This window comes from Puma concolor, chromosome B2, assembly GCF_028749965.1.
Source record: "Puma concolor isolate L17-30 chromosome B2, mPumCon1.1.hap2, whole genome shotgun sequence".
In the NCBI taxonomy this organism is placed as follows: domain Eukaryota; kingdom Metazoa; phylum Chordata; class Mammalia; order Carnivora; family Felidae; genus Puma; species Puma concolor.
In genome coordinates this window covers 97,470,354-97,497,714 of record NC_141671.1, presented here as the reverse complement: position 1 = coordinate 97,497,714, position 27,361 = coordinate 97,470,354, and the positions used below count along the sequence as shown (strand labels likewise).

Sequence of the window (27,361 nt, the reverse complement as noted above, 5' to 3'; positions counted from 1 at the left end):
TAGCTAAATTATGGAAAGAGCCTAAATGTCCATCAACTGATGAATGGATAAAGAAATTGTGGTTTATATACACAATGGAATACTACGTGGCAATGAGAAAGAATGAAATATGGCCTTTTGTAGCAACGTGGATGGAACTGGAGAGTGTGATGCTAAGTGAAATAAGCCATACAGAGAAAGACAGATACCATATGGTTTCACTCTTATGTGGATCCTGAGAAACTTAACAGGAACCCATGGGGGAGGGGAAGGAAAAAAAAAAAAAAAAGAGGTTAGAGTGGGAGAGAGCCAAAGCACAAGAGACTGTTGAGAACTGAGAACAAACTAAGGGTTGATGGGGGGTGGGAGGGAGGAGAGGGTGGGTGACGGGTACTGAGGAGGGCACCTTTTGGGATGAGCACTGGGTGTTGTATGGAAACCAATTTGACAATAAATTTCATATATAAAAAAAATAAAATAAAATAAAAATAAAAAGTGAGTGCAAAATAAACAAATTTTTTCATCTAAGATACAGTGTGTTCCCTCAAGTCCTGATTATTATCTTCAGAGTATCTTCCTGTATAATAAGCATTTCTTGTCACAGGGTCCCTTTAGAATTAAGGCTATCCTTGATATCTGGGCTTTTTTGACATATAGTTTATTTCTTTCCCACTAGAAGGATATCAATAAAATACCCCAAACCGTATTTTTAATTGGAGTTGATTTCATAAAATATTTAACGAAAAACACTTCATTTTGACTAGCTTTAAGCCATAGTGAAAGCTAAACAAGAAAAAGAGCCACAAAAACATGGCTCTTTTTCTTAAACTAGCTTCTTGGTTTTGTTAATATACACCTCAGATTTTTCCCTACAGTATTGTGCTGTTAGCCAGCATTTTTTTTTCATTTATTTTAAGGTGAAAAAAATTTTTTTAATGTTCATTTATTTTTGTGAAAGAGAGAGCAAGCAGAGGAGGGGCAGAGAGAGAGAGAGAATGAGAGAGAAAGAGAATCCCAAGCAGGCTCCACACTGTCAGCGCAGAGCGTGATGTGGGGCTTGAACTCACGAACCATGAGATCATGACTTGAGCTGAAATCAAGAGTTGGACCCTTAACCGACTGGGCCACCCAAGCACCCCAAGGTGAAATTATTTGTATGTAGGATTTTAAAACTCTGAGAAAACATCTTTTACATATTTTTTTGCAAGATAAAAAGTATTGATATTTGTCCACTCAAAATGTAAGGAGAGGTTGGATGAGAGAGCAGTCAGTGCTCTCTAATCTCTAGGAAGTAGGAGGAGAAAGAAGACAATTCCATAACCTTATTGAGTTAAGGGGAAAAACTTTAAACTTAAAGTTTTCTCACCCATATTTTTATAATAATTTATTTTCAGGTGTTCCTACACTCAAAAGAATACCATATGGCATTTAAATATTTGATTTATAGGGGTGCCTGGGTGGCTCAGTCGGTTAAGCGTCCGACTTCGGCTCAGGTCATGATCTCGCGGTCTGTGGGTTCGAGCCCCGCCTCGGGCTCTGTGCTGACAGCTCAGAGCCTGGAGCCTGTTTCAGATTCTGTGTCTCCCTCTTTCTCTGACCCTCCCCTGTTCATGCTCTCTCTCTGTCTCAAAAATAAATAAATGTTAAAAAAAATTTTTTTTTTAAATATTTGATTTATAAATCAGTAAGTTTAGAAACACTGCTAGAATAATTTCACATTTAGTTAACTATTCTCACTGTTACCCTTAGGATTCTTAGAAATCCTGATTAATTTTTTTGCCTTGTAGGGTACATTATATATATGACTTGTCACTAAAAGCTACTGAATACATTTAAAATAATAGTATTTAGTCCAAACTAAACTCATTATAGGACATAATAAAATGTATAAAATACTGGGTGCACCCTATTTTGTAAGGTATGTATATAATGTTAGGAATCAACTTTGTTTTGGCAATGAATGAGTTATAATTAATTTTGTATTAAATGCCACCTGAATAATCCTAGTAGCTAATAATTGAACTATGATTGAATTTTCCAGTTTCAGACATCATTGTCCTTGTCTCCTTTTAGGAGGTGGTTCCTAATTGAGTGACATTTTCCATTGGTTAACACAGTGCATATCTCCTTATTCTTTGAAAAAATTGTGCCTTCACGAACATGTTGAAGCAAATAGTATTTATTTCTGCACTAGCTGCTGCTAAGTGTTCAGTATTGTCATCTGTAACTGTGAAAGGAGACAAGATTTGTTAACCTATTATACCTGACACTTCTATGAGTTTTGAAGTCCGGAACTCTGGAGTTTTTGATAACATAAACATTTCATTTGTTAATAATTTCCTGGATTCCTGTTAATTATAGGTCATTGAATATACTCAACTTGGAGTTTTACCAAGCAAGCAGTGTTCTTATTTATAGAAATGTAACTCAAAGTTTTCTGTGATACGGTATTGTATCCCTGAGAGTCTACTGGCTGGATGATGTCAGGTAAATAATTTACTTGCTTTGAACCTCAGTTTCCTCCTGTGTAAAATGAGGTTAACTATTCAGTAAGTTGCTATGAAAACCAGACAACATGAAACCCATATAGGGTTTTAATATTTTCTTAATGTTTTTAAAACCCTAGCTAAATTCTGTGCAAGTATGTTTTTACTAATAAAACCCATCTCTGAGGTCTGACTATAATTAGAACCCACAACTTTTCACTCTAGCTTTACTTCAGTGTGCTGTGTTGTTTAATACTGCTTCTTTACCAGCCTGCCTTCAGCATGCTTTTTACTTACATGTCTGTCACGTGGTCATCTGCCTTTTAAAGACATGGGGTTGGGGTGGAGAGGACTTGGGCCCTTAAGCACTGCCAGTGCAAGATAAAGGACAAATCAGACCTGTTAGAAGTTGTGATAATTTTACATGTGTCAGTTTGGCTTCTCCAACTACATATTAAGTGAAGGACAGAACCTATTGTGTACTTATTTTATTTTTTTTAATTCTTTACAGCTTTCAGTACTTAATGAAGTACATAGATAGGAGCAGATAGTTTGATAGATTTAACTCTGTGCAGATGCTACAGAGTAAAAACTTGTTTGAGCACTGTGTCACCTTTTCTTTTCTCTTCCATTCCTAGAATTAAACTGGAAACTCATAGAATGAACCATTTGCAAGTTAGGAACTTCTTGTAAAGGGATATTTTTCACGTAGTTACCATGGAGAGGTTAGATGGCTTTCAAATAGAACAGAATTTACCTGGAATTATATTACACTTACTAAACTCTTGTGATGTCCTAGGTCTGGATACTTTTACATGCAGTATCTCAGTAATTCTTCACATGAATTAGGTAAACATTATCAACTTTGAAAAGAAGGAAATGAGCTCACGGAACTAGTAAGAGATGGGACAAGGATTTGAACCTAGACCTCTGATTCTAAAATGATTGTATTTTCCATTACATCTGGGGGTTATTAACTCTGGCTTCATATTAGAATCATCTGAAAGCTTCCAAAAATTACAGTTGCCAGGGCATCTGAAATAAGTGGTCTGGAGTGACTCCCTGACATTTGTAGTTTTGTAAACTCAGGTGACCGAAGTGAGCAGCTGAAGCTGAGGAATGTTGCATTGAACATGGTGTCCCCCACTACCCCCGCCCCCCCTTTTTAAAACTTTCATTGTCAGTGAGTATTAATGGAATTTTTCTCATCAAAAGCACAAAGGATTTGCATTAGAATAAAGACAATATCCTGTGTAGTAAACATTGCACAGATGTGGTGAACATAATGGATGTATGTTTTTCTCTGCCAGTCTTTCAAAAATTAAAATAGATTTTTGATTTTGTCTTAGGATTTTAGTGTGTTCTCTGAAGTGAAAATGAGCTTGCTGTATTTGTTTCTGGCCTTCTGACTTTAGGAAAGTGTTAAGTTTTAATTTAGCCTAAGAGGAAGAACATTTTCTCAATTTACAGTAGCTTTGAAAGGTAATAAATCAGATTATTGGTTATAAATCTACAGGTGATTTACACAGGGATACATTTAGTTAATTACTCTTGGCTTACCACTGTGCTACAGCTCTGTAAATCTCTGGCAAACAAGCTACTTTAAAGATTGTCTTTTAGATTAAATGAAGACTTAATTATAATTGAAGATCATTCTTTTTTTTATATTTAACATGAGCACATAGAATAAGTTTTTTTTAGCATCATGAAATTTTTGAGTTTTCAGTCCCTTTTATGTAATCATTGGCCCAATTTCAAAATAAATATGAAATAAACTTTTCTTAATTGGCCAGAATACAGTTACTGAATTCTGTCTACTTAAGAATAAAGTCAATTACTGGGATTGACTGTTGGAATACATTAGAGATGTTATAACCTGCAGTTATAGTTTATTGTGATGTTGAAATTAAAATTTACAGTCTGCTTTTTCCAGGTCCTAGTAAGATTAGTTTTCTTTAATTTCCAGCATTATATTTTAAGCCATTTTTAAAGTAACTAGTTTTTTCTGTCTCTGTTTATAGACCTGTGCTGTAAAGTATAACAAATCTGAGCCTCTCATCCTCCCAGATTAACGAGAAACCTCATTTTCCCCCCACCATGCTTATCCCCTCTCTCATAATATTTTAAGACATGTTAGGAGAAGGAGGGATGAGGAGGAATTGTTATTAGATCTTACAGATAGTAGAGGTAGAACTCTGACTGACCTGCTAAGACTTGAGGACTTAGATGTTTACCTAGATGTTCTTGGACCACTGTTCCTGTCCCCACCACCATTTTATGATATGGCTGGAGATTAATGCAGTTGAAATTGATGGAAGGTGAATGATGACTAAATTGTTCCATAGAGTGAGAAGATAGGTCTTACATGGTAGCAGAAATGGTTGGAGGAAGCAAAAGGGGTCATGAGGAGAATGTGGTATTATAAAGTGTTACAGCTGGATTGTATTATGGCTTTTAATCCCCCACCTGGGTAGCAAAGGCCACTCAGTTGCATAACTCCAGGAGGCAGCACTCACACAGAGTTGGATGTGAGTGGTGTGAACTTCCTGGCCCTGAGACAGACTGAGTGCTCCGGCAGTCTTGTGATGATGGGGTTTTGGCAGAACCATTTTCCCATACTGGGTTTGACACTTCACACACCTTGCTGTTGAATCTGGAAGCTCAGTGTCTTCTCTTGTTGACTCTGAAGCAGCCTAAGAGATCACTTAAATGTAGTACTTACTTTGTGCAGGATACTGTTGTATTTTGCATGTATTAACTAATTTATGTCTTGGAATGACTTTATGAATATGTACGGTTAGTGCCTTCATTTTACAGACAGTTCCATTCACAGGAAATGAGAAAACAAAGTTTGAACGTATCTTGCTCAAACTTCTGCAGCTATTAAATGACCAAGCTAGGGGGCAAACCCATGCAGTGTGGCTCAAGTGTCTGCTTTTCCCACCATGCTATGTTACATTAGAGATTCCTTCTTTTTATTGTTCCCCATTCCCCTAAATCAGTCAGTCAGATAGTTATTTAGTCACTTAAACATTGAGCATTTACTTTGTGCCAGGAACTTTCTGGAGCTGAAGACAAAAGGCCTTGCCCTCATGGAACCTTTATTTTATTTGGGGGCGAGAGACAAGAAATAATAGACATGTGAATTGGGTGGTTTTAAATAGTGAAAAGTGTTTAGATAGAAAATAGAACATTGCTTTAGTTCTAATTGAGGGGATCTTAGGCGGTGGTACTTCTGTTGTGACTTGAATGATGAGAAAGCAGCAGCTCATATGTGAAGGTTAGAAAGGTAAGGATTCCAGGCTATGAGATGGTACATGCTTGGTGTTTTCTAGGGACAGAAAAGAAAAATCTCATGACTTGGAGCTGAGTAAGTAAACAGATTGGTGGGCAGTGAGATCTCAGAAGACTTCAGGAGTAGCTGTGTTGCCAGGGGGTGAGAGGGAAAGATGTTACGGTTGCTCGCATGCAGTTTGGGCAGGGAGCAGTCTGCCCCTGTTGCAGGCAATAAGGAGGTTCAGTGGAGTTTTAAGTAATGATTCTAGTACTTCACAAACCATATTGTTAAAGTATGTCATAAAGCATTGTTCCTTGTGGCCCTTTAGAAACATGGTTGGAAAATTATTCGTGTGATTTGCTTTATGTTTTAAAAGACCACTGTGAATGGTATGTAGCAGGGATACAAGTGGAAGGACAGAGTCCAATTAGGTGGTCACAGTGGTTCAGTGAGAGATGACAGTGCTTATGAAAAGTTGTGGCAGTGAATACAGAGAAAAGAAATCATGCTGTCAATATATATGTATTGATTACCCTCCTTGTTGTCAGTTGCCTTCTGTTGTAGAGCAGAGAACATGTCTCCTCACAGTTTATTCTAAGACAGTTGATAGTCCTGGTTGAAAATTTCCTGAGATCCAGGTTTTATTACTCTTTTGATTCACTCAAACAACAAATTCCCTAGGGTGCAGTCTTCCTGCCAAGATGGGTGTTTCAGTGTGGGGTTAGGGATTAGCCTTCTCCAGGACCAGCACTCCTCTCAGCCTTAATGCAGCGCCAGCCATCTGGTCCTGTCGTCTGTCTTCATGATGGATTCTCAGGGACCATGAAGGCCTTCCAAGGCTTCTTTGCTTTGGTTAGGGCCTCCTCACCAGATCTAGCTCAGGACCTTTAAACCTCAAAGAGAAAGGTTCACAGAAATTGTGTTGAGCAGCATCCAAGCACCAGTGGATGTGTTACTGTGGAGAGATGCTCCCTGCCATGGCTCAGCCAAACACCTGTTAACCCAGGATTCTTTTAATTTGACTTGACTTAGAAGACAAATGAGTTTAAAGATACTGGTCACCTATTTAATGCACATGTATTTGGCAACCTACCAAGTAATTATTAATTTTTTCCACTCTTGTTTTGCTTTACAAATGTGTTTCCATATTCCATATGAAGAAATTAATTCAAATAGGTTTATACTTGCATATACTGTCTGTTACATATTTTGAAAGCCTCTGGTCAAAACACTACATGTATTACAAGGCCATTTGTAGTACTGATTTGAATTATACTGTCGATAAGTGCATAATTTTGTGAAGCTGTGATTTTCCACTATTTGATTTTCTCTTCAAGGAAAAGCTTAAAGTCTGTTTTATGTGCTGTGATGATCTGACACTTATCTGGGATGCTGTAAGTCTGTTCTTTTTGACATCACAGATGTTAAAAGACTAGGAAGTGGATAGTGTGTGCAGGTGGAGGCCATTTCACTCGTTGCCGATAGTGTGAGGGTCCCAGCCAGCCATACCATAATGCTGAATGGAGGCTGAATAGCAATCCCTTAGATGCCCTCCACGTCTCTGGGGGGGCTTTAAGACACACACATTATTTGTGACATTAGAATGTTAAAACTTATTTTGCCTTGAGTTCTTAACTCTCATAAAGCTCAAGTGGAAGAACAGATACAACCTTTAAAACTGCCACTTTTTCTTATAGTTTTTCCCACGTGAGGAACAAAGAATATGAAACTTTATTTTTTAAGGTTCTTAGGGAGATACTTAATTTAAAAAATGTTTTTTTTTCTTGGACACGTAGGTTGCTCAGTTGGTTAAGCCTGAGTTCGGCTCAGGTCATGATCTCATGGTTTGTGGGTTTGAGCCCCGCGTCGGGCTCTGTGCTGACAGCTCAGAGCCTGGAGCCTGTTTCAGATTCTGTGTCTCCCTCTCTTTCTGCCCCTTCCCCATTTGCGGTCTGTTTCTCAAAAATAAGTAAACATTAAAAAAATAATAAAATAAAAAATGTTTTTCCTGAACTTTTAAAAATTCCTAAGACCAATGTAGAAGCTTAATTCAGTAAAAAGAAAGAAAAGTTGGTGGCCACCAGGATCTTGAGGAATTCTATTTTTAATGTCTTTATTTAGAAAATAGATTCACTTTCTGTAAGACAGTCCTTCAGTTATGTGATTCTTAATTTTGTAGCCCTCCTAAATGAGTAAGCTAAGTTTAAAAAACAGAAACTGACTTCCCATATTGCTAATAGCTCTGGCAAGAAGGATGTTATCTCCCCTTCTCCCATTCTTCGAATAGGCTAAGTGACTGCTAGTTTTAATTTTCAACTATGCAGTTGTTGGTTTTCTTTTACAATTAGAACTGAGTTAATTTGAAAGTTCTTGAAATTGATGTATATTTACCTATAAGGGCCGTTTAAAAAACAAATAAAGACCATTATGCTTCTTTAACTTGTAGGTACTGTTTTCATGACTGATAAATAACTTTTATGACTTAATTATAATAACTAATGGCATAGTTATATTCAAAGTGTTGCTTGGTAACAGGTCAGTATGTTCTTGATTCATTATTATGTAGAAAGTTAGCAATGCATCCTAACTCCAGCTTTATTGTAGTTATTGACTAGGGGTTGGAAGAGATACTGATATTACAAAATTCAGTGTGAATGATGATTGGTTATATACTCAACCTCAGGGCTGATTTTCTTTTAATTCCTTCTATTTGTATCTTTCTTGTTAATAACTTTGGCTTATAAAAGATTATTCTTGGTTGGAATATTTTTAGTATTGTTGAGGAAATACCTGTTTTATGTAAGAACATAACAGTTTTATAAGAAGACTAAAAGCTACTATTAATACAGATCTTTCATTATGTCTTTATTCCTTTTAAACATAGTTGTATCAGACTGAGTCCAGTCAGGAGATAGAAACCACACAGAGGGTTAAGCAGGGTAAGTTTCATATGAAGAATTATTAAACTCTGATAAAAGAGTGACTGTAAGATATAAGAAAACTGCATATGGTACTCTAGGGCCAAGGGAGGAAAGTCACACTTACATAGAGCCTCTTCCCCAAGGCTGGATTTAGAACTTGTTGGAAAGGGTATAGATCAGTTCACTGGACTAGTAGAGAAGTTCACTCTTTTGCTCAGACTGGAGCTAATCTGCAGTCACTGGGCAGTCAGGACAACCTGGAGCACAGTCCACTAGCAGCAAGTGGACTGGGCATGCAGACAGAGTGGCAGCTCTATGGGAAGCTGCAAGTAGGCCACCCATGTGGGCCTCCAGAGGAAACCAGGGGCTCACGGGGTCTGGAGGTCTTCAGTGTGCCTATGCAAACAGGAACCTCTTTCTCTGGCAGTGACCTTTTAGGACTCTACTGAGAAAGCTTAATGTGGCTGTCAGAGTGGAAATACTTCAGTTGTGTCCATTATGGCAGGACATCCACGAAAGGGTGAGTTTGAAGCAGAGAGTCATTAAGTTGATAATGGGCACAATGATGTTCATTTTTTCCAGTTTCTTTTTTTTGCCATATAGGTATGTAAAAACTTTTTTACTAAATTACCTGTCTGTACTTTTTACTGTTTGTGTTTGCTTTCCTTCCTTTAGCCCTATTGACGTTTTGGGTCAGATAATTCTCGGTTGGGGGGGGGCTGTCCTGTGCATTGTGGTGTGTTTGGCGGCATCCCTGGCCTCTACTCAGTAAATGCTAGTATCACACGTAAACAGTTGTGACAACCAGAAATTTCTCCAGCAAAAATCTCTCCTGGTTAAGAACCACTGCTTTGGGGTGCCTGGGTGGCTCAGTTGGTTGAGTGGCCGATTTCGGCTCAGGTCATGATCTCACGGTCCATGAGTTCGAGCCCCGCGTTGGGCTCTGTGCTGACCGCTCGGAGCCTGGAGTCTGTTTCAGATTCTGTGTCTCCCTCTCTCTCTGACCCTCCCCCGTTCATGCTCTGTCTCTGTCTCAAAAATAAATAAACGTTAAAAAAAATTTTTTTAAGAACCACTGCTTTAAAAAACACTGTTAGAAACAGTCCAGTTCTGTCTCATAAAGTTTTGCTTGTGATTTTTAGCAAATTCTGTTTCAATAAAAGAAGGCATCTCAAATAATTATAAAATTGTGTTTTTGGAGGAGGTATCAGAAACTAAGTGAACCTCTTTATTTCATCTATAAATTAATTAGTCAATTTTCAATTGATTGTTTCTACTCGCCTAGCTATTTGGTTGTATACCTGGGATTGGAACCCAAAATATTTTCAATAAAAGGCTATGCATATAGTATTCTCTTGTTCATTCTTTGACCCAAGAGCATATGTTATGCCTGTACTTTCACAGGTGCTAGAGACTTGATGATGGGGTTGTGCATAAAATTTCAGGTTTGCGTGAAGAATCATTTCATTTAGCTATCACATTCTTGCTGGATACTTGATGATAGAAAGGTGTTTTTAAAAAAGCATTGAAAGAATAATTCATTCATATATGAAAGGACTGTGGTTAAAGGAGCTACTCTTAGCATTAATGCAGTTTTGTGGTTGCAACTGTTGAAATGGTTGTGGGCTTTGAATCAGAAGACTGAGCATCTGGTCTTGGTTCTTCATGAAACTCATAACCTGGGCCTTCGTTGTCATCTGTGAAATTATGCTGGACTAACTGGATTCCGAGTTACCTATCATACCTGTTCTGATATGGTGTGAACTCCCAGGTCGGAGTTGAGGATAAGAGTAGAGAAGGCCTAGAGACTGTCACAGTCCTCTAGGACAGGGATACGAGAAGCATCTAAGCTTTATTCTCTTACGGAAGTATGATGGCCTAAACAGTATTGACAGATTGGCAGTAAATTGGATTGAGATGAGTCTAGTAGTAGAGAATGTGCTTTAATACCAAGATGATCCCAAATTCTTGTACTGTTCATGTGCTTTACAGAGATCTGATTCTGAGATAAATTTCTGAGTATAAAAAATAGTTTTAAGGTAGGATTCTGGGTAAGTCGATAGGAGTTACTTAAAAAACAACACATAGAATGGGGAAAAAATATCTGTGTAGATTTTCAGTAAGGGACTTGTATCCAGAATACATTAAAAAAAAAATCTTACAACTCAACAATAAAAAGACAACCCACTTAGGGGACAAAGGATTTGATAGGCATTTCTCCAAAATAAATATGTAAATGGCCAGTAAACAAAAGATGCTCAACATAGTCATTAGAGAATACAAGTCAAAACTATACGGGGATACCACTTCAGACCCACCAGTGTGACTCTAATAAAAAAGCCAGGCAATAACAGGTGTAGACATGGATATGGACAAATTGGAACCCTCATATATTGCTGGTGGGAATGTAAAATGCATCGTCTTTGGAAAACAGTTTGTCAGTTTCTGAAAATATTGTTATCATACAGCAGTTAAACAGTTATCATAGAACTCAGCATGTCATAGAACTCAGTTTTCCAAGCAAATTGAAGATCCGCATCCAACACAAAAGCTTGTACGTGAATGTTCATAGCATAGTAGCATTATTCATAGTAACCAAAAAAAGGGAAACAACTCAAATGTCCATGAACTGATGAATGGGTAAACAAAACAAAACAAAAAATAGATCTCCATACAATGAAGTACTATTTGGCCATAAAAAATGAATGAACTTTCATTTATGCTATAGCATAACTGAACCTCGGAAACAAGCTAAGAAAAAAAACAGATACAAAAGTCAACATATTAAGAGAGGGAAAGGGGGTAACTATTAATGGGTATGGGGTTTTTTTTTTGGTAGGATGAAAATGTTCTGAAATTAGATACTGACAGTGGTTGTTCAACTCTGAATATACTAAAAGCCACTGAGTTGTACACTTTAAAATGGTGAATTTTATGGTATGTGAATTATATCTCAGTAAAGTGGTTTTTTTTTTAATTGAGCCTGAAAATTTTAAAAAGGAATTATTTAATCACTCTGAGATTAAGCTACAGTTGACAGTTATTTCTTAACTACCGGTTCCACATTTCTTTCAAACCCTTTCCTGTATTTTTGTCTTTTTGCTGTTTAATGTTTATTGTGTTTGGTGTTTTGGCTTTGTTTCTTTAAATAAGTTCTGGTTAAAATTTAGATCACTTGAAGTTGTCCTTTAACAGTTTAGACAGTAGGAATAGGACCAAGGGAATCTAGACATTCATCCCTATGTGATGTTATTTTGCCTTGATAACACAAGTAGTCATAACCTGTTCAGGGTTTCTTTTATGAGATAAAATGTCTATGCAAAAATCTAGGAGGAGGAAGCAATAATGTAGACAAAATTAATTTTATATTTTGCCTTATGTTTAGTTACGGAAAGATAAGTTTAAGAAAAAATAATATGTAAATGAAACTTTTTCAGAAATGTCTAAGGGTTTTTAATAACTTTCATTTCTTTATGTGAGGCTTTAAAGTTATAATGTTCATTTTTAATAATAAATAATTTATCATTACAGACAGATTTGATCAATTTTGGGCCATCAACCGGAAACTCATGGAATATCCTGCAGAAGAAAATGGATTTCGTTATATCCCTTTTAGAATATATCAGGTAGGAAGTAGTGTTTTTAATGATACCAGCTTGTGAATGCCTCAGACACCTTACTTCTTGAAGTGGTGTAATCCAAAACTCTTTAAATTGGCACAGTAACTGAAGAGTATTGATTAGTCGATCTTCCCAGATCTTTATCTTTTGGTGACAATCACAGCAGAAACCACGCTGAAATATTTGGTTCATATACAGTTGATCCTCATTATTTGCAATATTTGCTTGCTTTCTAAAATTTATCTGTGACCAGAGTCAGTACTCAACAGTGCGCTCATGGACATGTGTGGAACTTCAAAAAATTTGGTTTGCCCAGCATGCACATTTTTAGCAATGTCATACCTTCTTATTTCTTTTCTTTTCCCAGTTTATGTTTTTCATGCTTTTGTGCTTTTTTTGGTGATTTGTTTAAAACTGCTCCCAAGAGCAGTGCTAAAGTGTCATCTTTAAACAGAAACACACATAAAACAAGGTTATGTGTTGATCAGTTGAAGAACGTGTTGTGACCAGAGGCTCACAGTATCCCAACCCTGTATTTCCCCCAGGGACAATGGTTCAAATATTTGCTGATTTAGCGTTTGCAGTGATTTTATAAAATGTAGCTACCACAAATAAAGAGAATCGACCTATTTGTTTTAACAGTGAGGCTTTATTTAGTGTTGTACAACAAAATAGATAGTAGGCTTTCCTTATAGCACAATTTCTTAGGTAAAGAAACTCCTTTTCTGTAGAGTACTTTAGAGCTTGTAAGTGCTTTACATATAGCAAATACTTTGTGAATATTTGTTGAGTGAATGGTATTCCAGAAAGTGAGTTACCTACTATCACAAAGAAGTCGTTGGGAATAGGAATTGGAACATAATATCATAGACATAGACTCTAATCTAGCAAGATTTCCATTCAAACTCAGATTATGTCATAACTTCCCCTTGGTAGCCATTTTCAGTATCCCACAGTCTTTACCCATAGTTACTTCTGTAGTATTTTTTAAATATTTAAAGAGCCATCAATCACATAACTGTATTGAAGAGGAAAACAAATTATCTAATTGAAAGCAAGTAAAAGCCCACTACACTCAAAGAATGAAATAATTTAAATAAGGTTTCTTTTCATTGATTTCATTAACATAATGGCAAATAGGCTATTTTTAGATCATGGATTCGTAATATGTACAATAGAAATAAAATGGGAAAAATTCCTGTTGGAATAAGACCAGATGATCTAGTTAGCCACACATCTCTGCTTTCTTTTTTTAAATTCCACAAGTCTTTGTCAAGCACAGATATTATACAGTGGGTTTGGAAATACCATAGTTTATTTATTTATGCATAATCCAGAATTGTGAAGAATCCAAAGCAATTTATACAAATATATAATCAAAACAAAAAAGAATTTGAAGTCAGAGCCATGCATCATAAAAAAAAAAAAATCTGAGGGAATGTACAAGAATTTATAATCACAAAGTAGAAAGGAATTTAAAATCAAAATCACTGAAAATAAAAAATAGAAACTCAGCGTGAGATTATATAAGCTTTGACTGAGTGAGATACTCAAGTTTATTAAAATTGACCTGCAGATTTGACCCTGAGTGTCCTTGTATCCAAAACAAGGGAAAAGAAATGTGATAACATTTTTTCCCCATCATACATAAAATGAAAACTTACTAGGTCATTAGGGAAAGCTAAACTTTCTTGGGCATTATATAGGGAAGAAATTTCTCATGTGGCTTCATTTATAAGGAGTAGGGCAATGTTTTTTTATAACTTCCCCACAGTAAAAATAGAGTAGTTTTCATAAAGCTGCTTCCTAAAGTGTTATTCAGCAGTAGCTAAAGACAATGACTTATAAGTCACAGATCATCCACAGTATAATAAAGACTTGGATAAAGTAATGGGAAGGCTAGGACTGAAAAGATTTTTAGGTTATTTTGTTGAAGAATGTTCTTATCAAATAAGAAGGAAAGTAAGTGTGGAGCAAAGCATTTGGGGATTGGTATTCACAGTAAAGGTTAACCTGGCAGAGGAGAGGTTTACAGAGAACTGCAAAGGGAAAGAATGAGAAAAATTATTGCTGCTCACATGGGAAAGCCTCAGTCTTTTCTGTGTTGCAAGGAATAAAGTCACCTGCTGAAAAGAGGGCTGGTAGCAGTTTTGGACACTGTTCTGTTTGACAGTGGGCAAGTAGAAGAGTTCCTGTAGTTGCATAAAATGATGTGAGAAAGAAAGATGGCAGGAAGCCTAGCTATGTTGAGAGAAGAAATGTCTCACGTTAGATGACTCTGTACTGACCACCTAGGCATTCTATAAGAGAAACTTCTGCAGAGCTAGATTTAGGAGTGATATGCTTTAGCTCTTCCATAAAGAAAAGCCAAAATGGAGCCAGATTTTATGGACTCTAAGTATAATACTTTCAGTGAGTAGGATTCATGTAGTCCATAATCTCATAGAGGGAGTCTGCTTTACTTCTTCATGGATATTGGTGGTTAAAGTACATTTTAAAAACAATAACAGAGTAATCCTTAAGTTTTCTGAGTGGATTTCAAAAATTTAAAAAGTTTAAGTAAGCCCTACACCCAATGTGGGGTTTGAACTCACGACCTTGAGATCAGGAGTCATATGCTCTGCTGACTGAGACAGCCAGGCCCCCCTCAAAAGTGGTTTTTAAGCAGCAGCCCACTTTAGGGCCAAGCTTGGGAGGGGACAAATGGGACTGGGTCAGGTGGCTTGACTCCTTTCCTCCTGGGACTTGACAGTCTGAAACTTGCCTTTCTATCTATGCCAAGACAGATTCAGGTGCTTTGCCCAAGTTAGATAGTTCTTGATCTAGCTAGCATTCTGGATACACTACTACCCTCAAAATGTTAGTGTTATCTTTGAAGGCAAGATTGGATTAAAAAAATCTGTGTAGTAGGATTTAGCACAGTCTTTCATATACTGTGAGTGCTTTATAATTACTTAATTTAAGGTGTTAAATTAATAGGGTGTTAAAAAGCACCAAAGATCATATAATTTTAAAGCTGAAAAATAGACTTTTTAAAAAGTTAAATAATCCCAAACTGAAATCGCTAGCTGTTTTCTTTGGATTTAAATGTGTAACAGTGGAAAAGAGGTAGAAGCTTTGGAAGGGTTAAAACAGGTGTGTACGATAGATCAAGGTCACAGTTTTGCTTTATTCACTTAGTAGAGAATTATTTTGGCCTCTTTCTGCTTCGGTTTCATAGTCTGACAAGTTGACTTACATGTAAGCCTCACTGAGCTCAGAAGGTTCGAAAAGGTTTGAGACATAAAGGCTAAACTAAGTACTTTTTAAAAAATAAAGTTGTATTTCCAGAAAGAGCACTGAACTCCAGGATTCTGGGAGGTCTGACACTGACCTTGGTGGGCCTTTGTTTCCTCATACATAAAATGAAAGGGGCATGACTGAATGAATTTATATATCTGGTTAAAGTTTTTCTCCAAAGAAGCCATATTACAGGTTTATATAATTCTGTCAGTGACACTCTTATTTTTTAAAACATTTTCAACTCCTCACTTCAGAGCAAATTTATCATTTTTACAGCAAACATAGTCCTTTCCTTTATGGGATTGCTTTGACTGAAGTCCTTTCTGGTACTGTATGACTTTTAATCACTTCTAAAAATGAAATTTATACTCTCTAAGTGGTTTATCTTTTTCATGAAGGCAGGGCAGTTGTTTTGTTCATGCTGTGTGTCCAGGGTCTTAGAAAAGTGCCTGCCATGTAGTAGGCATTTGTGAATATTTGTTCATTCATTAAATCATTCCATCTGTCGTTAGTAGTTGATTTCGGGCTATTCTGCTGTACCACGAGCTCCATAGTAACATACCATAATGCATTCCCAGACCCTGGCAAATTATCTTACTTGTGGCATTTAGTTAAATAAAATATACCACAAACTCTAAAGGCATTCTCAAAAGAGGAGTTTCAAAACTATTTTGAGATTTATACCTTTTAGCAGTTACTTGGATAGGTAGGTTCTGGCTTGTATACTTTACTGTAGTTTCTATGCTCTGAATACTTGACGCTCTGATAGGGAAAGTATGTTATATAATCATCATTTATTGTGGGGTTATTACTGTTAGAATAATGGTGCAGATGTACAGAGCAGGAGGTGTGCCTTTCCGCGTGTATGTTATGTTCTGGGAAAAATTGTCAGATGTATTCATACCTTTTGTTGTGGTGTCACAACACAGTAGGATTTAGAGAAGGATTTAGAGAGAATGCGAGGGGGAGGGAAGAGAAAGAGAGAATGTGTGTGTGAAAGAGAAAATGGTTTTACAAAGTTCTATAATTAGATTGAAAGTGGGAAGCTAGAGAATTCTTGAAATTTGCTTGACGAAATGTGGCTGCCAGGTGGGGACTTTGTTAGGAAAGAGCTTGCTGCCTGATCTTTCCTGTGCCAACAAGTTGGCAGTTTCTCCTCAGATAGGAGGAGCTGACTTTCCTGTTGGTCTTACCCCTTTCCAGCTGGGTTCTTATTTGAATTTGAGTAAAATTTTAGGAGTAAGGTATATAAGTGAATATAAAAATTTAGGAGTCTTAGTTTTGCCATTCCTCACTTTTCCCATTTCTTTATATGTTTGAATCCTCATTCATGCCTTGACCAAAGGAAGATGGGTTCTGCTTCCTGTTTTCCTAATTGAACAGTCTCAAGGGGAATACAGGTATCTGTTGCGGACTCCTTTACAGCTGATATTAGTTCATATGGGTAGGATATTCCATTAAGTGTAGCTTTTACTTACGCAGTGTTTTGATTAGTCTGAACCTTTCATTTCTTTCATAGTAGATATAAATCTCTGTACTGAGAACTTAAATTAGTAATAAGTTTAAGCAGTACCTGAAACTCTAGGTTTATTAAGATAAATGAAAGACATCATTTTTACTAAAATATTTTTCTTTGCAGAAAATAATAAAATTCCTCTGTAGCAAGGGGTGTGAAAAGGAAGGGGCACTGAGCATGCTTAAATCATACTCACTTCATCTTTTGAAGCCTCAGAACCACCATATGATGTAGGTATCATCATCTGATTTTACATGAGGAAGCTGAAGCCCAGGGGTTTTCAGTCGCTTGCTCAGGGGTACACAAATGAAACACGGAAGAGCCAAAATCAGACCTAGGTGAGACTTAAAAAGTATAATTTTACGTATAAAATGAGGTTTACAGAATTTTCAGGATAGAATTATCACATAAAGTCCACCTCAACTAAATAAATTGATAGAAACCTAGAAGTCTTCTAACTGGTGATACTCTGTAAAGGCTGGCTTTTGTCCAGACTGTTGGGAAAACTCCGTTGTTTTTTTATCTGTAGTTTGATTGTCATGGGCTCAAAATGACTACAATCTAGCGACAGACTTTTAGCGGTACAAGTAAAATAGGTACAAAAGTAGTCTAGAGAGCCATTATAGACCAACATGTGTCATTTCTGTCATTTACATAACAGTTTAGTTTGGTGTGTGAGTTTCAGGTCTGTGTTCCTGAAATCCAGGTGCTTTGTATTAGCTGGTATTCTAGAGATGAGGTTGAAGGCAGAAAGTGTTTCAGAAATGTAACCTAAATGTCATTTAGAATAGCACACGTAAACAGAGGGTGATTAATGGGGATATCTGTTAAAAAGACTTGTAAAGTGACGGTGAAGTCCTTAGGCGTTGGTATTTAGGTTGAGTGAAATTAGACATGTTTTGTTGTGTTTTTCAAGAAGCAATGGATTCATAAATGTTATCCTGCCAAAATACTTTGCATAAGAAAAGTTTATTTTATTCAGTTATTCGTTCATTCATTCAAGTTCATGGACTCACAGATATTTGCATGCCATGCCCTGTGCTACGCATGGGGGATACAAATGTTGGTTTATATCCTGCATCACCCTTTACAGAGCTTGTAGTTTAAAGGTGGAAGGTAATCAAGTAAGTATACAAACAAATGTAAAATCACCACTATCATTGGGGCTGGGAAGCAGAGGTAGGTATACAACAAAAGCCTCAATCCTCTAGGGAGAGTTTGATCTAGTTTGGGAGGGCAGAGAAGGCTTTGTTGGTGCAGTGTTGTAGCTCTTGGAGAATCAACAGGTGGGTGGAATTAAGGAAGGCAAAGAGTGATGATAAGAGCTTTGTAGGCAGAGAGGACCTTTTAGATGTTGAACACAGAGTTGGGAGAAAGTAAGGCTGCAAATGTAAGGGTTAGACTATATTATGGAATTTTCTTTTTATTTTCTGAAGAATTTTAGTAATATCCATATTATCTGAATATCCAAATTTATTCAATAAAGCTTACCTAATCACCTACTTTGTTCTTTATAGAAGTTATAAATAAACTTATTTATAGAAGTTATAAATAAATTCAGAGAATCCTCTTAGGAGCAACGTAACTGTTATTTTTAGTTTTAAACAAAAACATGAAGCTGATAAACGATGCTTATTTTCTAATGAGGTTAATTAATGATTCTTAGTTGTTTTTTGGCAGTTGTTCATCAATTAAATGCTGTCAGAGTTTAACTTGGCAATTCCTGGACTGAAGAAGGAGTCAAAATTTTAGATTCTGTTTGCTTTCAGAAATGCTGATTTATGAATTTTGAAAAGTCAGAACAGCAGAAATGTGTGGCAAATTATGGTGGTGTTTATTCAGATTCCTTCTCTGGGGTTATGGCAGTTTGAGTGAGAAATTGCAATTCTGTTCTTTTGTTGTTGCCCATTTTAGTTGATACCTTGCAATAACATGCAGCAGAAAAGGCCAGAGAAAAAGAACAGGGACTTACTATGTGGTAAAGTGAATAGGAATTTTGTTTTTCATTTCACAAAGAAACACTGAGTAATTTGTAATACATTTTGAACTGTATAAAGATATTTAATATCTTTAACAGGATAGAATGTATTCTCTGTTCTGCAGTTGAACATATGTTACTTAGTGTTTTTTTTTTGAGAGTTATTTTCAGTACCTTTCCTTAAAAAAAAAAAAAAAACAAAACCTTTTGATTGTAGCAAAATACATGCAAAATTTACTGTCTTAACTATTTTTAAGTATATACTTCAGTAGTGTTAAATAGGTCTCTAAAACACTTTCATGTTGCAAAACTGAAACTCCATACCCATTAAACACCAACTATGAATTTGATTACTCTAGGTACCTCATATAAGTGAAGTCATAAAGTATTTTGTATGTGTGTGACTTGCTTATATTACTTAGCATATTGTCCTCAATGTTCGTCCATGCTGTAGCCTGCATGTATACACCATGTTTTATGTATCCATTCATGGACACTAGAGTTGCCTCCACCTTTTGGCTGTTGTGAATAATACTGCTATGAATACGGGTATGTTAGGGTTTTCCAGAGAAACAGAACCAACTGGATGGGGAGAGAGAGAAAAATTTATTTTAAAGAATTGCTTCACATGACTGGCGAGGTTGGTGAACCCAAAATTTGATGGAATAGGGTGGCAAGCTCGAGACTTAGGGAAAAGTACAGTTTGAGTCCAGCGGCCGTCTTCTGGCAGAATCCCTTCTTGCTCAAAGGAGGTCAGTCTTTGTTTTATTAAGGCCTTCAACTGATTGGGTGACACTGACCCACATTTTGGGGGATACTCTGTTTTACTCAGAGTCCACCAATTTAAATGTTAATCTCATCTAAAAAACACCTCCACAGAAATATCCAGAATAATATTTGACCAAATACCTGGGCATCACAGCCCAACCAAGTTGACACAGAAAATTTACCATCACAGTAGGTGTACGGATATCTTTTTGAGACTCTACTTTCTTTTCTTTTGGGTATATACCCAGAAGTAGAATTGCTGAATCATATTGTTAATTCTATTTTTAAATTTTTAAGGAGCTGCCATACTGTTTTCCGTAGTAGCTGCACCATTTTACATTCTTACCAGTAGTGCACAAAGGTTCCAATTTCTCTACATCTTCACCAGCACTTACTACTTTGTTTTTTGGTTTTTGTTTGTTTGTGTTTGATATTATGTTTAGATGAAATATAGCCAGAATATGTGTGTGTGTGTGTACACACACACACACACACACACACACACACGTATGTATACATATATACATACATATATGTATGTATACATATATGCACACACATATATGTGTGTATGTGTGTACATATATATGTATGTATGTATACACCTGCAGGTTATACATTGTTTTCTGACCTAGCTTTTCTTATAAGATAGATTTAGAGAAGTACAGCTTTCCCACCACCCCACTTCTAGCTGCTGACTTATTGATAAGATCATTTATTAAATAATGTTTGGTAAACTTCTTTCTTGAAGAGCCAGATAGTAAATATTTTTGGCTTTGCAGGCCAGATGGTCTCTGTTGCACCTGTATAACTCTGTAGCTAGAAAGTAGCCACAATTTACAGATGATGGACATGACTGTGTTCCAGTAAAACTTTATTTACAGAAACAGGTGAAGGGCACAATTTGACTTCCAGGCAATAGTGATATAAATTATCCTTTTCTACTGGATAAAAATGCCACCTCTGCTTTATATTAAAGTATTTTGACTACTGGGATCTATTTTTGGGTTCCCTATTTTGTTCCATTGGTATATTTGTCTATTCTTAAGCTGGTATTATTTTTATTTGATTTTATTTAGTTTTCTGATACCTACTGGGGAAATTCATCCCTTACCTTTTTTTTTTTTTTAAATACTTTCCATGTTTATTCTCTGTCATTACCTCTTTTTTTTTTTTTTTTTAAGTTTATTTATTTTGAGACAGAGATAGCACAAGTCGGGGAGGGGCAGAGAGAGAGGGAGAGAAAAAGAATCCCAAGCAGGCCCTGTGCTGCCAGCCTGCATCCATTAAAGCCGTGAGATCCACCCACAAAGCCATGAGATCATGACCTGAGCTGAAACCAAGAGTTGGATGCTTAACCCACTGAGCCACCTAGGCGCCCTGTCATTAACTTGTTTACATGACTTTTATAATAATTTTATCAACTTCCCATAGCATCTTGTATGTTTGGAAGTGGAAATACATTAAATTTGTATTTTTAATTTTGGCAGGATTCACCTCTTCATGTTATTAAGTCTTCCCAGATAGGAACATAAAACATCTCTCTTATTATTCAGATTTTATGTTCTCTGTAGATTTTAAAATTTTCTTCAAATAAGCCCTCCCCGTACCTTTCTTTTTCTTTTATTTTAGGTGTTTTATAGGTGTTATTTTTATTCCATTTCCATTTCTACATATTTTTACAGGTGTTTTGTAGGTATTGTTTTTCTTTATTTCATTTCCATTTCTACGTATTTTTTACACTGGCTAAAAAAAAGCAACAACAAAAACACCTTCCCACCAATTTTTTTATTGACCATTTCTTTTTCTTGCTTTATTGCATTGCTGTTATCACATTGCCAAGATACTATTGAACAGTAATGATCCTAGCAGACATTTCTGTTTGGTTTCTGGTATTCATTGATATGGCTTTAATATTTCATCATTTAGAATGGTACATAGCCTTTATCAAATGAAACTAATTTCCTTCTAGATTTTAAAATTAGAAATGGATGCTAAATTATTGACTAAGTTACTGCTTTTTCCCCTTTTCGTCCTTTTTAATTTGGTACTTCTGTTAATGTTGACCTTCTCTTTCCTGAAGATCATAATCATATTATTATAAGATCCTACCCATTTTCCTCACTGTGACACTCTCACTGCTTTTCCTTCCCATAAGGTGAAACCTTTAGAATTTCTCTTCCCTGTATTCCTCCAGTCTTCTACTATACAGAGACCTTTATACCACTTTAACTTCTGGGTTTCTTAATGCCTGGTTTTTGCCAGAATAGTTTAGTATCTTCACTTTTACGCTGTTACTAGATTTTCCGTTGCAGGTTCTGCCTGCCTTTTCAAGGATACCGTTTAACATTTATATTTCATATCCCAGATATTCTGTCAATATTCAAGGTATCAGTTTCTGATAGAACTTTTGGTAGAAATCTCTGCCTGGCCATCTCTTTCTTTTCCTGCCTCAAGAGTAAAAAGGATCCAACCTTTTAATCAGCTTTTCCTTAGCTTTTGGAGTCTTTATGCTTACTGCTCCATAGTCTCTTGTCCACCCAGAGAGAACACTGCAGAGGTTTATAGTTCCCTCCATGTAGTCCCTGCCTGGCTACTCACCCCAGCAGCTGCTTTAGCCCAGGAGAGCTGTGGTGTTGGGTGGGAGTCAGAGCTGGGAGTAGAGGCGAAAAGGGGAAGTACACTAAGCTTCCTCACTCCCAGAATACCCTTCATGTATAGTTGCTAATATGTTATTTTTCATATAAAGAATTATATAACAGTATTCCTTGGGGAAAGTGTCTAATACTTAATTCATATCCTAGCTGTGGCAGTAGCATGCTAAGATATATGTTGAAGTATCTGTGCTTAAAAAATAGGATCTGTATGTTGTAGGTAAAGAAAGACAAAGTACAGAATGGATGCTCAGTTCTTAAAAATAACTTTTGGGAGCACCTGAGTGGCTCAGTCTGTTGACTCTTGATTTTAGCTCAGGTCATGATCTCCCAGGGTTATGTGATCAAGCCCAGCATTGGGCTCCATGCTCACAGCATGGAGCCTACATGGTATTCTCTTTCTCTTTCCCTCTCTCTCTCTCTCTCTCTCTGTCTCTGTGTGTGTGTGTGTGTCTTCCCCTCTCTCTCTTGCCCCTCCCCTGCTTGTGATCACTCCCTCACTCTCAAAATAAACATTAAAATAACTTCTGATCCAAGTGAAGATAACAGTTATAAAATAATAAATAACTTGGAAGTTGAAGACCTATCATTCATTTTTACAGCCATCACCACTGTCTGTTTTCAGAATATTTTCATCACCTCAAAAAGAAACCCTATACCCATTAGCAATGCTATTATGGACATATAAATAGGATCACTTAATGTGTCCTTTTTTCACAGGCTTAATACTTTCAGGGTCCAACCATCTTATAGTATGTACCTTATCCTTTTTTATGACTGAATAACATTTCACTGTAGTGGTATACCATATTTTGTTTATCCATTCAATCAGGTGATGAACATTTGGGTAGTTCCTACTTTTGGACTATTATGAATAATGTTCCCATGAACATTTGTGCATAGGTTTTTGGGTGGACATATTTGCAGTCTCCTACTTAGGAGAGGAATAAGTGGTAACTCTGTTTAAACCTTTGAGGAATTGCCAAACTGTTTTCCAAATTGGCTGTACCATTTTACATTTCTGTCAACGTTGTGTGGGTTTTCAATTTCTTCATGTCACTGCACCTCTTGTGACTGTTCATCTCTTTGATCACAGTCATCCCAAGTAGATATGAAGGGCTATTTCCTTACAATTTTTATTTGCGTTTCCCTAACAAGTAGTGTCTTATTGAGCATCTTTTCTTGTGCTTACTGGCTGTTTGTATATCTTCTTAGGAGAAATGTTTCTTTAAATCCTTGCCTCATTTTTAAATTAGATTGTCTTTTCATTGTTGATTTATAAGAGTTCTTTTTATATTCTCGATACTAGACCTTAACTAGATGCATGCTTTATAGATTTTTTCTTTTATTCTGTGGATGTCTTTTTACTTTCTTGGCAGTATCCCTGAAACACAGAAAGTTTTTGTTTTGATGAAGTCCAGTTCATTTTTTCTTCGATTACTTATGCTTTTATGTTGTCGTATCTAAGAAACCATTGCCTAAATATAGGGTGATGAAGATTTCTTTCTGTTTTCTTCTAAACTGTTACAGTTTTTGGTTCCTTCAGCTAGGTCTTTGATCCATTTTGAATTAATTTGGGTGCGTAGTACAGGGTGGGAGGCTCACCTGCATTCTTTTGTACGTGGATGTTCCAGGTCTTCAGTGTGATTTGTTGAAAAGAATTATCTTCCTCTCACTGGATTGTCTTGGCACTCTTGTTGGAAATGAATTGTCCACAAATGTATGGTTTTTATATCTAGATTCTGTTCTGTTGCACTGGTTACATGTCCAGCCTCTACCACTACCACACTGTCTTGAACTCTGTAGTTTTGTAGTAAGTTTTGAAATTGAGAAATAGGAGTCCTCTATCTTTGTTCATTTTTTCAAGATTTTTGGCTATCCTGGATCTTTTACATTTCCATATGAATTCTAGGATCAGCTCATCATTTTCTGCAAAAAAAAAAAAGGCATCTAGGATTTTGATAGGAATTGTATTGAATATGTAGATCAAATCGTGTAGTATTGCTATCTTAATAAACAATCTTAAGTCTTTCAGTCCTTAAACACAGGATCTCCTTCCATTTATTTAGGTCTTCAGCTTGTCTCAACAAGGTTTGTAGTTGACGGTATACAAGTCTCCTACTTCTTTTGTTAAATTTGTTTATTCCTGTGTATTTTTTTGATTCAGTTGTTTTTTATCATTTTTAGATTATTCATTGTTAATATATATAAAGAATATTGATTTTTGTTTATTGACTTTATTTTCTGCAACCTCATTGAACTTGTTTATTACCTGTATTAGTTTTTTTCTGGTTCCTTAGAATTTTCTTCATAGAAAATCATGTCAGTACAAAAAAAAGATAGTTTTGCTTCTTCCTTTCCTATTTGAATGCTTTTATTTATTTTTCTTGCCTAATTTCCCTGGCTAGAAATCCCAATACAGTGTCAAAATAGAAATGACAAAAATGAAGGATTGGTGTTAAATCTTTAAATAATTGGTGAAATTCTCCTGTGAAGCCATATGGTCCTGGGTGTTCTTTGTGGGAATATTTTAAAATTACTAATTCCTTCTCTTATTTGTTATAGATCTGTTCTATAGATTTTTTTTTTTTTTACAGATTTTGCCAGTGTTCTTACTACTTTTATGGAGAAAACAGTATTTGAAGTTCTTATTCCACCATTATTGAGGACATCACCATTTCATAATGATTCTTAACCTTCAAATTTAGATAGGTGGATTTTGTAGAAATTTGAAGAAAGCAAAGGCTGAAGAGTTTTCTGAGGTGTTTTTTTTTTTTTTTTTTTTAAGGAGATCTGTTCTTTGTAATTATTTCTAAATACAAAGATTTTAACCCAGTGTATGGTTTGAGAGCATGAATATTGCTATAAATTATTATGGAAGATTACTTTTTGTAAAGTTGTACATTCTTGATTTTTTTGGAAATTTTTTCCCACATAGTTCTCTGATACATAACTTTGAAAAATTTGAAAGAATCAAATCTGTAGCATTCATTGATATAGCAAATGGTTAAGATGGAAAAGTTTTCATTTAGGCAACTTTACTAAGTTTGTATGTGTGTGTGATTTGGGGCATTCATCTCACATCTCTGGACCTCAATTTTATCATCTGTAAAATAAGGATAATAATCTCTTGTAGAGCTGATGTGAATATTAAATGTAATATTTTAAATACAGTATTGTGCTTGATACATAATAAATAATTTACAGATTATTTGCTGTTATTAGTAGTAGATGTTATTGATATAGGTCATTAGTTCTGTTGTGAGTTATTTTATCAGCAACAATGATGGTTTGCTATGCCTCCTATGTTCTCTTATTTTTATGATTGGTAGGACATATTGGACAAATAGCTCATTCCATTTATTAATGTATTTCTGGTCTTAGCATAGTCTTCTCTGTGAGGCTTTATCTGGCTCCCAAAATCTATTTCTCATCACTACCAAACACTCATATACCCTCTTTTTTGTTTCAGTTCCCTATTTCTTTACCACTTTCATTCAAGTTCCTAGACCAATACCTTGGAATCACTTTTGATCCATTTCTTAGAACTGTACATTGTAATGTACTAGAATCATTTGCATTTATCCCCTTCTGACCATTTTCACTAACTTCTAGTTCCTGTTACTTTGATTTTCGTAAAACACAGCTAGACTCTAATCAAATAGTATCACATGTTCCTCAAAACATGCTTGATGTTTTATTTTCTTACACTGTTCACTCGTCCTGGGAATAGCCCTTACTCCCAGAATGCTTCTAAACTCAATTCAAATGTCATCTCCCCCAAGAAATCTTTCTTTATTTCTCCGTATAGGCTTCAACCCTTCGTACCATATAAAAATTATTTCTTCTTTCTCTGAGTTTTATTTTAAAACATTTCCTTCTAAAAATGTTTTCCTTCTACCTCTTATTATGACAGATACAATTATAGAATATTAGAGCTGAAGGGAGCCTTAGGAGTCATCTAATTAAAACCTCTAATTTTAGAAACAACTTGCACAAAACTCTTCCCCAAAGTTCAACTGGATATTTGATGGCAGAGACAGGAGTAGAACTTGAGTATTAGATTTCCAACCTAGTTCTGTTTCTATACACAGCATTGTGATATAGCATAGATATTTCTTTCTTTTTTTTTTTTTTTTAACGTTTATTTATTATTGAGAGACAGAGACAGACCATGAGCATGGGAGGGGCAGAGAGAGGAGGAGACACAGAATTCGAAGCAAGTTCCAGGCTCCGAACTGTTAGCACAGAGCCCGACGCGGGGCTCGAAGTCACAGACCGCGAATCATGACCTGAGCCGAAGTCGGATGCTTAACCAACTGAACCACCCAGGCGCCCCTAGCATAGATGCTTCTTAAGCGATTTTGTAGTATTTCACTGTGGTTCTGTTGAAGTCTGTGTAGTTTAACTGCAAGCAGTAACCTATGAATTCTTGAAGGACAAGGAATTGTTTGGTTTTTCACTGTATCTTTATAGATGTTTCTCAGAGACTATTTCCTGCTAGAATGAATGAATGAGGACATAATACTTTGCTTAGTATTAATATTCTTTCTTTTATGTTTGTTTATTGGGGGGGTTGGGGAAGGGCAGAAAGAGACACACACACACACACACACACACACACACACACACACACACACACAAACACACGCACAGAATCTGAAACAGGATCCAGGCTCTGAGCTGTCAGCACAGAGCCCAACATGGGGCTCGAACCCACGAACCATGAGATCACGACCTGAGCCCAAGTCGGACACTTAACCGACTGAGCCACCCAGGCGCCCCTGGTATTAATATTCTTAATGTTAAAACTCAGATGATATTCTTTACTTACACACCTTTTAAAAGAAATTGATGAATTGAGGCCTGTAGGGGGCAGC

At 36.2% G+C, this 27,361-nt stretch overlaps 1 protein-coding gene across 1 annotated transcript in view; it reads left to right on the top strand.

Annotated features, from left to right (window-relative positions):
- The window catches only part of ATG5 (autophagy related 5), a 131,428-nt gene that overhangs the window by 63,945 nt on the left and 40,122 nt on the right, over window positions 1-27,361 (top strand). The window contains exon 6 of the mRNA XM_025925260.2: window positions 12,195-12,289. Coding sequence (XP_025781045.1) covers window positions 12,195-12,289 — 95 coding nt within the window. The remainder of the gene's footprint in view (window positions 1-12,194; window positions 12,290-27,361) is intronic.